Genomic DNA, 10,460 nt, shown 5'->3' on the forward strand with positions numbered 1-10,460 from the left:
AACTATGATATTTTTTACTTAAAAGAAACTTTCTATGGTTTTTATAACATTAAATATCATTTGCTATTTTAAAATGTACATTTATACCAAAAAACATATTTGTTTTTTTTTGAAAAAAATATTTCTATATTTTTTATAATGTCTAGTGGACCTCCCTGAACTATTATGAAAGTTCAATTTACCTCCCACATGGCTGACGTGGCGTCACATAAGCCAGTTGACGCGATGCCACGTCAGTAAAACCGCTTTGACAACTGCATAGGGAGGTGAATCGACCGGTTTCAATAGTTTGAGAAGCATAAACATCCGGTTCTCTAGTTTAGGGAGGAAATGCTGACTCTCACAAAAGTCTTTTTTTTGTTGAACTCTCACAGAAGTCAAGGATGGTAATATGGACTTTGTCGGATTTCACTTTCAACCCAGCTGAGCTCATTCAGCCCACATTGCGCCTCAACGTGTTCTGATCTCCTCCCACTTCACGCTTCACAAATTCCTGGAGCGGAGTCCAGCCGAACGAAATAGCATCAAGAAGCTGGCTTTAGGAAGCTGTGTTCGCTGGTAGTGCAAAAATCTGGAGCAGCTTCGGCCCAGCTCCATCGAAACAAGAATCTGGAGTTCACCCGTATTACAACCAATATGCCACCGCCTAAGAAAACGTTTCAGTTGAGCTCCTCCACGTACAGGAAAGAATCGCTCGATTGAATCGTTTTTCTCTCCTCTCATCCTCGTTCGCTGAGCTGGGTTGCCTGTTCACTGAGTTGGGCTGCCTTCAGCCAGCCCAAAGGGGCGCCCGACAGGCCTGTTGCCTGCCAGCTGGGCTGCAACGCTATGAGAAGCTGCCGATGGAGCCGAACGTTTCTGCAATCGCTGCGTGGAGTTAGAAGCGAGGAGAAGAAGCGAGCGTGTTCGGATCTCCTATAACTTCTCAATACTTCTCAACTTCTCAATACTTCTCATAACCAGCTTCTCCTCCTCTCTTCTAACTCCCGAACGACCAGAAGCGAGGTGGTCTGATGCCTCTCTCACAGAAGTTTTGAGAAGTTATAGGAGATCCGAACACGGAATCGATAACTCCCGAACGACCAGTGTTTTTGCTTCTCGCCCCGAACGCTCTAATCATCGTCAATTTTTCTGCACTAATTTTAAAGCATGTCAGAGTGCCACGTCGGATGAGGGGTAGCGTTCGGGGATAACGACGCCCACAACAAACGCTCCACCCACTCCACCATTCCCCATTTCTCCCCTTTCTCCCCTGCTCTATCCTCCCCTCGCTTCTAGAGCTCCGCCCGAGAGAGGCGATTTCCATGTTGGTCTATGGAGTCCAGCTACGCATTTCTCCGGCGAGCTACGGGTGGCCGGTGCGTGATGGCGAGGACCACGGTGGCGAGCTCGAAGAGCAGCGGGATGATGTTGCGGCAGTCAGCGCGTGGCTCGGCCAGCGGAGCTGTTCGGGGGGCCTCCGCGCATCGTTTGTGCGTGTGCGCTGCTTGCTCCCCGCGCCGCCGCGGCCGGCGACGAGTTCTCTCTCTCTCCCTCTCTCTCTCGACCAGATCCGTTTTGACGTCTTTGTCCGTACAGAGGAGATCAGCCGCCGTCGGTGGTTGCGGTGTTGAGGGCTTGCCGCAGGTGACCAGGGAGGAGAATGGCGGTGGAGGAGGCGAGAATGGCACCTGGGCTGGCGGGCGCGTGGTGCTGAGCAGTGGCTCGCAGGCGCGGTTGCGGCGGCACGATACTTGGCGCCCGCGGGGTGACCGGGTTGAGCCTGTTGCTCGCGGCGCACGGTGGCCATGGTGAGCCGGCTGATCACAGCATCCAATGGCAGCTCACCGAGACACACCGACGGAAGCGCATGGAGAAGCACAACGCATCTGCTGCTTTTTCGTCGCTGGCATGCGCTCCTGAAGCGGGAAGCTCCAGCCTATGTGGTAGGAATGTGTCGTAGTTTTGAGTTCTCCACTTAGATACCACAAAATACCTAGTTGTTCTTTTTAGTCAGAGAACGGTGCTTTTTTTGTCCAGTTTCCTGCTCATGGAGCACAATGTTGCATTTTCTAGTGCATGGACCATGTCAAATTTTTGTAACAATGGCATGGCGAAATTATTTCTTTTTTGCAACACGGCAAAATTACCATGTTTTTGCCATGGCAATTTTACCTTTTCTCTTGCCAATGCAAATTTGCCTTTTTTAAAGTGCCATGCTAAATTAACCTTTTTCTGTTTTGTCGTGGCAACTTAACATTTACATACATGGCAATTTACACTTTTTACATAAATGGCAACTGTTTTTACTTTTACTCTTTGCTCATGGCAAATTTACTTCTTTACTTGCCATGGCAAATAACTTTTACATCCATGTCAAATTTTACTTTTTATTTGCCATGGCATTTTTCAATCCACATTTTTTTGTGTCTTCATGTATATAGTAAAATATCATCACAATAAAATTAACTTTTTTATTTTTGCCATATGGAAAAATTACCTTAATTGACATGTCAAATTTACCTTAATTGCCATGGCAACTCTTAACTTTTATTGCCATGGCATTTTTTATTTTTTATTTTTGACACGACAATTTTACCTTAATTTACATGGAAAATTTACCTATACTGCCATGGCAAATATTTAAATTTTATTGCCATGGAAAATTAACTTTTTTTGCCATGGAAACTCTTAACTTTTATTGCCATGACAGTTTTTACTTTTTATTTTTGACATGGCAAATTTCCATATGTCGCCATGACAAATATTTAAATTTATTGCCATGGCAAATTAAACATTTTTGCCATGGCAAATTTTTATTTCATTCACTATATAGCATGGCAACTTTTTGGTCGTGTAGTCTGGATTTCCTTATTTATCATGAGTGTTTTTTGCCATATTTTTTCAATAAAATCCATTTACCAGTTACATTTGCTCAAAAAGTTGCCTTGTGTTTTAGTGAAAAAAACTCCTAAGTTTGCCATCTATTTTTGAAGAAAAACTTACTAAATTTGCCATGTGTAAACATTTCATTATAGGTAGTGCAATAATTTTATTTAGTTTTTAATCCATGGTAATTTTATGTTTTGAAATCATGGGCCATAGCAAATTCCCTTCTTTTTCTTTAATTTTCATGATGGAAATTTTATTCTTTAGTGTCATGGCAATTGTATGTTTTTAACATGGCAATTTATACTACCACACCATGGCAAATTCCTCACACACAATTTTGTGTTCAAATTGTGCATACAATTTAATTAAAAATATCATGGCATTTTTTACTATGAATTTTGCATGGCATTTTGTTTTGTTTGTATGATGAAAATTGCCATGACTATTTTCCTTTTGGGTCATTGAAAGAAACAATTTCTTTTTACCCATGGCATTTTTTGTGCTTTAACGTTGATGCCTTTTTTTTCGTAGCACTGCAAAATCTGGGCTTTAATCTGGCCCAACATAGAAACAGTCGGGCTTTTTTCGCTACCAGCTGTAGGGTCGACGTATCCCTCAAAAAAAAAAAGCTGTAGGGTCGACAGGGAGGGGCGTTCGGGCTTGGGGGGCTCTCCTCCCGAACGAATCCCCCCTCCACTACGAACGAGTCGTTCGGTCTGGGGACCTCCAGACCGAACGTTCGTGCGTTATTGACGTCCACCCCGCTCCGCCGCCGCCTCCGCTTTGCCCCTGACGCTGCAACCGCTACCGTCGCCATGGGTAAGCATCATTGCGTCCGTCCTTACTAGTTTCTTGTGGATCTGACGCCTCCGTTGTTGTGCGGCAGACCCGGTCAAGTCGGCGGAACTTCAGGCGCAGCTTAAGGAGATGAGGGCGGAGCTGAAGGAACGATCTCTCCCCGGCGCCAAGGTCACCAAGGGTCCCCCCTCCGAGATGTGCGCGCGCCCTCTCTCTTGTTCGCTCGCTTGCGCGTATGTCTATCTTGGGGAATTGAATTGATTCTAACTAACCGAGCGAAATTGAATCTATCTGGGTTGTTCAGCCTCCCTTTTCTCGCGGAGGTGGTGAAGAAGAACAGGGCGGAGCTGCGGGAGGCGTACAGCAACCGCGAACCACCCATCCTCCGTCTCAACTCCCGGCAAGACCCGTGCGCATCACCACCAGGTGTTGTCATGCTCCCAGGTTGATATACCATCACCAATGCTACTCACTGCGGTCTATGTCAGTATCTGATGGCGTTATTGTTCGTTCGTAAGATGCTTTTTTAGAGAATAATAATAATAATAATATAATAGTAGCTTAAATTAGGTGACTGTTTTATCTGGGAACCCATCATAAGATAGACATTCTTGATTGATTATCCGTGACTGGAGGGTTAGCTCTTCTTTTGAAGAGTCTTGTTTCGACGACTGTTTACTCTTCTTTTGAAGAGTGTTGTTTCTGACGATAGGACTGTTACCTTAGCGGATTAGTCTGCGCCCAAGGGCTGTGGGGCCATGGATTTTAAGTGCTTAATCTGAAAGGTTTTTTTATTTTTTCCTGCTTTTTCCTGCTTTACTCTGTCACCGATTCATGTTTCTAATACTTACTCAGTGATTCTTGCATGCTACTGTCTCCTGCATGACAACAGGAACAGCGGGTAGTGATAGAGGAGGAGGAGAAGTGACATGTATGGAAACTCTATTTAGTAAATATATCGTTGATCGAAACATTCATCCTTGTCAAATTAAAACATATACAGTTTATAATTAAGAGTATATACACTTTGCTCTGTTCTCTACAAAACGCCTAGAAACACTAGGTGGAGCTGGAGCGCTTGCTTCTCTCTACGGCTTGTTAAGTATTGGTGGTTTTTGCTTAAACATTTTGGATGTGGTAGCAATTCTGCTTGCTGGTGTAATTGTTAATTCAAAGTTCACTCCTTATGCGCTTTTATGAAATTGTGCATTTCTAGCACTTTTCATGTAAAAGGACTGTTATTACCCCTAACATAGGTTGAAATAGTGGGATCTTTTGAAGACTGTTGTTCCAGATGATAGTAGTGACCGCACTAGTCTTATTAGTTTCTTGATAGCAGATGTTATGTCAAAGTTACTACCTTAGTAGTTTAGTGTTTAAAAAGCTGCGCCCTGATGGATGACACGTGGTCTTTTATCTAAGTGATTGCTTTTAAGTGCCTGGATGCTTAAGTACTCATCCTTGTCAAATTTAAAATTTTACAGTGTATAATGAAGTATATATACACTTGGCTCTTTTTTTTGCGAAATGCCTAGAAATGCTAGGCAGTGGTCTAGTTGCTAGGTGGAGCTGGAGCGCTTTCTCTACCACTTTTTAAAACATTTGTGTTTTTTTGCTTAAACATTTTAAATGTGATAGCAAGTCAGCTTGCCGGTGTAACTGGTAGTATTTCAAAGTTGACACCGTATGCAATGTTATGAAATTGTTTGTGCATTTCTAGCACTCTTGAAGTAAATGGACTGTTTCTAGAGGAAAAGAATTCTATGAGACTTGGTCTCACGCGAGACCCATCCACACGTGGCATTCACAAATCACAAAGCATCTACCCCACCCCCACTTGAAATCAGGGGGGAGAGATTAGATGCTTTGTGATTTGTGAATGCCACATGTCATCCATCAGGGCGGGTCTCACCTGCTAACCGTGAGACCTGGTCTCATATAATTTTTTTTCATTTCTAGAGAACTATAGTACCTTTAACATAGGTTGAAAAAGTGGGATAATATTTTCATGTTGGTATGCCACATTCAATTCACTGTTTTTTAGATCATTGTTTTTCTTATGTTCTGGCATTTTATTTTTCCATTTTTGGAGATACCACTGGTTTTGCATCATACAAATGGGATGGACGTACCCTTTTTTTTTGTTGGTTTAACCACACGGACCCAACATTTTATTGATTTGTCCCACAGCTTTCTCTGAAGATGGAGAGGGAAAGGAAGCATAAGAACTACTTCTCCATGAGGAAGTATAATAAAGGCCTAGGTCAGGACTGCGATGCAAAGCCTAGCATAGTGTGGAAGTATTTTGTGTTTGCTATGTTGTTACCTGAAATGCCTAGATTGGTTTCAGTGGCATATTCTATTGACACTGAAATCTTACATGTTTCGTGGGAGCTTTGCTTTGTCTTTGTGAAATCTTACTTGTTTTGTGGATGAGAATGAAGTTGTCCTGCTTTTGCTCCAAATGTTTCTATTTCCATCTTCCATGCTAGACGGCTACTCATAATAACACTTTTAAACCCATACGTCAAGATTCTGCTCAATTGTTCTGAAAGAGTTTTCTGGACAGTTTTAACTTACTGTGCTAACGTTTATCTGTTCATGCATCCAACATGTTCCTGGTAACCCGGTTGGTCGATAAAAACTAAGTCGGGGGGTTATAATCGAAGGGGTTGTTTCTACTCGTTCATGCCGTTTCATCAAGCCTGTTGATGCGCACTTGGGACGGAAGCATCAGAGGACGTATGTACGTTTAACTTGCATGGCTCGTTGATCACTGAAATGAAGCTCCTGAATGCAGCTCTAATTTATAAGTAGGGTAAAAAAAAGTAGCCATGCCAACACATTTCTCAGTCCACAGCAATTTCCATGGCCGGGTAGGGCGGGTTTCCATGGGGCCGGCCAGAACTTGCCCCCGGAGGATGGGGGATGGCAGGCGGCGATGCTTCGACAGGATTTGGTGGTGGTGCATGGCGATGAAGGGAAGAGGTGGGAGCGAGAGGTGGAAAAACGGTTTCCTGCGGATGGTTTCCTCCGAATGGAAGCACACCCGACGATGCACGAGCACATTTAGCAACACCAAAATTATGGAAAACGGAGGGCGTAGTTGATGGAGAGGAGGATTTGATGCATGTAAAAGAGAGGACGGAGTAAGAGCTGGATCAAGCTTTTCGCCCTCTCATGCATCAAATGGCTTTTTTTTGAGAACTGTTGAATTGCTCTTACAACCTAGTTCAGGAAGGGGACAAGATTTCACCTAACAGATGTACTCCCTCCGTTCCTAAATACTTGTCTTTCTAGACATTTCAAATAACTACTACATACGGATGTATGTAGACATGTTTTAGAGTGTAGATTCACTCATTTTGCTCCGTATGTAGTCATTTATTGAAATGCCTAGAAAGACAAGTATTTAGGAACGGAGGGAGTAGTAAAGAAGGACTACCCACGCATGAGAGACCTCCCTACCAGGAGAAACTTATCCTCTGACTTTACCACTTCTACAACAGGCCGCACTGGCGGCGTTGTTCAGAGATCAGGAGAGGACAGACTTGCTCATCCGTAGCAGGGTGATCTGCGACAGGGATTGGAATTCAAAAAGGAGAGAGATTTGAGAGAGAAGTTGATGGAGCAGAACAACTATCGGCATGGAGAAGGCGGCTGGGAACCTAACCATGACAGGAGGGGCAAGGGCCATCTATATGGACGGGACTATGATGCATATGAGGAGAGGCACTCGGGTCACCGGCACATGATTTTGACAGAGTGGGTACACCCGCCATGCATGGAAGATCCGATATGCATGAGGAGAGGGTGAGACGTAAGGGTCACTACGTGAGGAAACCCAGAACCGGGACGGAAAATAAGCAGGGTGGCTCTTCTCATTCAATGATGGATGAGGATAGTAGGAAAAGGAGACCAAAGCAAATGTGGGTAGCAAAGGGGGACATTGATAGGCAGGGAACAAGTGATGTGTTCATTCGTGATACGAGGCGCAAGACGTCTTCAGTGTTTGATCGCATCGTTGAGAAAGATGATGGATCGGCGGACCTGGAGAGCCGGGGCCGCCGAGATCAATGGATCTCCTTACCTGGAACCGTCGAGGACTGGGGTTGGACTCGACAGTTGGCGAACTCAGAGATCTAATATGGTCCCACAATCCAGCGGTGGTGTTCTTGAGCGAGACCAAGAAGAAGGCTAGGGCGATGGAGAAATTAAAGCGGAGCCTTGGTTTCAGGGAGGGGGTGGCTGTTGACTGTAAGGGCAAGAGTGGTGGCATGGCGCTATGGTGGAGAGATAGTGTGCAAGTGACAGTCCGCCCATGGTGTCAATACTTTATTGATGCCGCAGTTGTTTTTGAAGGAAGGACCTGTAGGATCACTGGATTCTACGGTGAACCAAAAACGGAGCTCAGATCAAAGTCATGCGATGCACTTCGGTACCTTAGAAGGCATGATGATCAGCCATGGATTATTCTGGGTGACTTTAACGAGGCTTTTCTCTTGATAGAGCAGCATGGTGGCAACTTGTGAAGCTTCGCACAAATGGATGAATTCAGGGAGTGTTTGGCTGATTGTGGCTTGCTGATATGGGGTTTTTTGGGTACCCTTTTACGTGGGATAACAGAAGGGAGGGGGCAGACAACATCCAAGTCAAATTAGACAGGGCGGTGTGCAACGACGGCTTCCTTGGTCTTTTCCCACACTCTTCTGTTGAACATGTCATTACTGAAGAATCCGACCACAATGCAATTGTTGTTAAAGCTACGGAGACGGCTCCCGATGCTGGTCAGAATGGCCCACAGAGGTTTATGTTTGAGGAGATGTGGACCAAGCACGATGGCTATGATCCTATGGTGACGGCGGCTTGGAATCAAGTGGCATCGAGTGGCCTCGGGGCTATGGGCATGTGTGAGAAACTCAAGTTGGTGACTCAGGACATGCAACATTGGGGTCGTATTGTCTTCGGCTCGATAAGGCGACAGATCAAGAAGCTCAAGCTTGAGCTTGAACAGGCGCGACAACGTGCGCTATTGTTCGGCGTCTCACTAGAGGTCCGGGACCTAGAGGGTCAGCTGCGCGAGTTGTACGAGCGGGAGGAGATTATGTACAAGCAGAGATCAGGAATTGGATGGTTGAGAGAGGGGGATCAGAACACAAGATACTTTCAGAACAGGGCCAGTCACCGGAGAAGGAAAAACACGGTACGTGCCCTACGGCGGGCAGATGGAAGCAAGTGTTCCACCGATGAGGAGATGTGGGCCATGGCGGCGTCATTTTATGCCAATCTCTTCACTAAGGAGGGCTCGGCTGGGGCTGACAGAGTGCTTCAGCTCATGGACGAGGTGGTTACCAGCGACATGAATGGGGACCTTACTGCGGCCATCTCGAATGAGGAGATCGAACAAGCTTTGTTTCAAATGGGGGCGACGAAAGCCCCGGGGCTGGACGGCCTGCCCGCGTTATTTTATCAGAGACACTGGTCTCTTCTGAAGACAGTTGTGTGTGCGGCTGTTCATGATTTTCTTGCTGGAGGGGCGACCTCGGAATCTTTCAATGACACTGTCTTGGTCATGATACCCAAGGTAAACTCCCCGGAGCTGCTAACTCAGTTCTGTCCTATCAGTCTTTGCAACGTTCTATATGAGGTGGCAGCCAAGGTACTTGCTAATAGACTCAAGGGCATCCTCCCGGTGATGATCTCCGAGGAACAAAGTGCTTTTGTACCGGGGAGACTGATAACTGATAACGTATTGGTGGCTTACGAGTGTGTGCATGCTATCCGTAAGCGCAAAATGAAGAAGCCTCTTTGTGCTGTTAAACTTGATATGATGAAGGCGTATGACCGTGTTGAATAGATTTTCTTGGAGCAGGTCATGCATCGCCTTGGCTTTGCTCAGCTTTGGGTTGACATGGTTATGCGTTGTGTTCGAACAACTAGATTCTCCGTAAAGCTTAATGGTGGGCTTTCTGAGATGTTCCTACCCTCCAGGGGTCTCAGGCAGGGGGATCCGCTATCCCCGTACTTGTTTTTTGCTTTGTGTTGAAGGTTTTTCTGCCCTTCTTAAGAGAGCTCAGCAGGAGAAGCGGATCAACGGGGTTTCATTTGGGGCACTGGCCCCCATGTGACTCACCTCTTATTCGCCGATGACAGCATCGTCTTTCTGGAGGGGGACCCAGGGCAACCTGGAGGAACTTAGGAACATTTTACAAGTGTATGAGCAAGCATCTGGGCAAAGAGTAAACCTCCAGAAGTCATCTATTTTCTTTGGGAAGGGTTGCTCGGAGGATAATAAGAACTTGCTAAAGGGTGTTATTGGCATCAACTCTGAGGCGCTTAGTGAGAAATACCTCGGCCTACCGACGACGGTGGGTAGATCTAAAGATGGTACTTTTAAGTATGTAAGAGAGAGTTCTAAGGGTAAAGTGTTGGGATGGAAAGGGCAAGGACTTTCAAAGGCGGCGAAGGAAGTACTAGCGAATTCTGGGCTGCAAGCGACACCGGCATTCACCATGAGATGTTTTTAACTCTCCAAGAAAATGTGCCGGAACCTGACCTTTATCTCCTCTAACTTCAGGTGGGGATCAGCTCATGGAGAGAACAAGGTGCACTGGGTGGCCTGGGATAAAATGTGTTTGTCTAAGAGGGAGGGCGGCATGGGTTTCAGAAACTATGAGGCCTTTAATCAAGCCCTGCTTGGCAAGCAAGCTTGGAGGATTTTGCAAGTACCGGAATCACTTTGTGCTTGGGTGTTGCGAGCTAGATATTTCAAAGATTCGTCGATCATGAGT

General features: G+C 45.6%; 2 protein-coding genes across 5 annotated transcripts; both read left to right on the forward strand.

Annotated features, from left to right (window-relative positions):
- The first annotated feature begins 2,455 nt into the window (after nt 1–2,455).
- LOC125532190 (uncharacterized) lies at nt 2,456–6,153 on the forward strand. Of its 4 annotated transcripts, none has more exons than XM_048696338.2 (4): nt 2,456–3,690; nt 3,758–3,866; nt 3,974–4,095; nt 4,562–5,925. In XM_048696338.2, exons 1-4 carry the CDS (start codon nt 3,687–3,689, stop codon nt 4,681–4,683), a joined length of 357 nt encoding a protein of 118 aa, XP_048552295.1. In that variant the 5' UTR covers nt 2,456–3,686; the 3' UTR covers nt 4,684–5,925. The 4 variants fall into 4 exon arrangements, with proteins under 4 accessions (XP_048552295.1, XP_087403532.1, XP_048552297.1 ...); XM_087547406.1 differs by having other exon boundaries at nt 2,458–3,690; nt 3,974–4,113; XM_048696340.2 differs by having other exon boundaries at nt 2,658–3,690; nt 5,860–6,153.
- A 3,662-nt stretch (nt 6,154–9,815) lies between these two features.
- Nucleotides 9,816–10,196, forward strand: LOC147980175 (uncharacterized). Its single transcript, XM_087515501.1, has one exon. The coding sequence runs from the start codon at nt 9,816–9,818 to the stop codon at nt 10,194–10,196; it is 381 nt and encodes a 126-aa protein (XP_087371627.1).
- Nucleotides 10,197–10,460: the final 264 nt, after the last annotated feature.

Source organism: Triticum urartu, chromosome 3A, assembly GCF_056163025.1.
Source record: "Triticum urartu cultivar PI428250 chromosome 3A, HENAU_Tu73, whole genome shotgun sequence".
In the NCBI taxonomy this organism is placed as follows: domain Eukaryota; kingdom Viridiplantae; phylum Streptophyta; class Magnoliopsida; order Poales; family Poaceae; genus Triticum; species Triticum urartu.

Bases quoted from the DNA above. Each gene is read 5' to 3' on its own strand.
- LOC125532190 (XM_087547406.1), top strand. The intron at 3,867-3,973 runs GTGCGCGCGCCC...TGGGTTGTTCAG, and splicing joins AAGGGTCCCCCCTCCGAGAT to CCTCCCTTTTCTCGCGGAGG. The intron at 4,114-4,561 runs GTTGATATACCA...GCATGACAACAG, and splicing joins AGGTGTTGTCATGCTCCCAG to GAACAGCGGGTAGTGATAGA.
- LOC147980175 (XM_087515501.1), top strand. From the start codon at position 9,816: ATGACAGCATCGTCTTTCTGGAGGGGGACCCAGGGCAACCTGGAGGAA.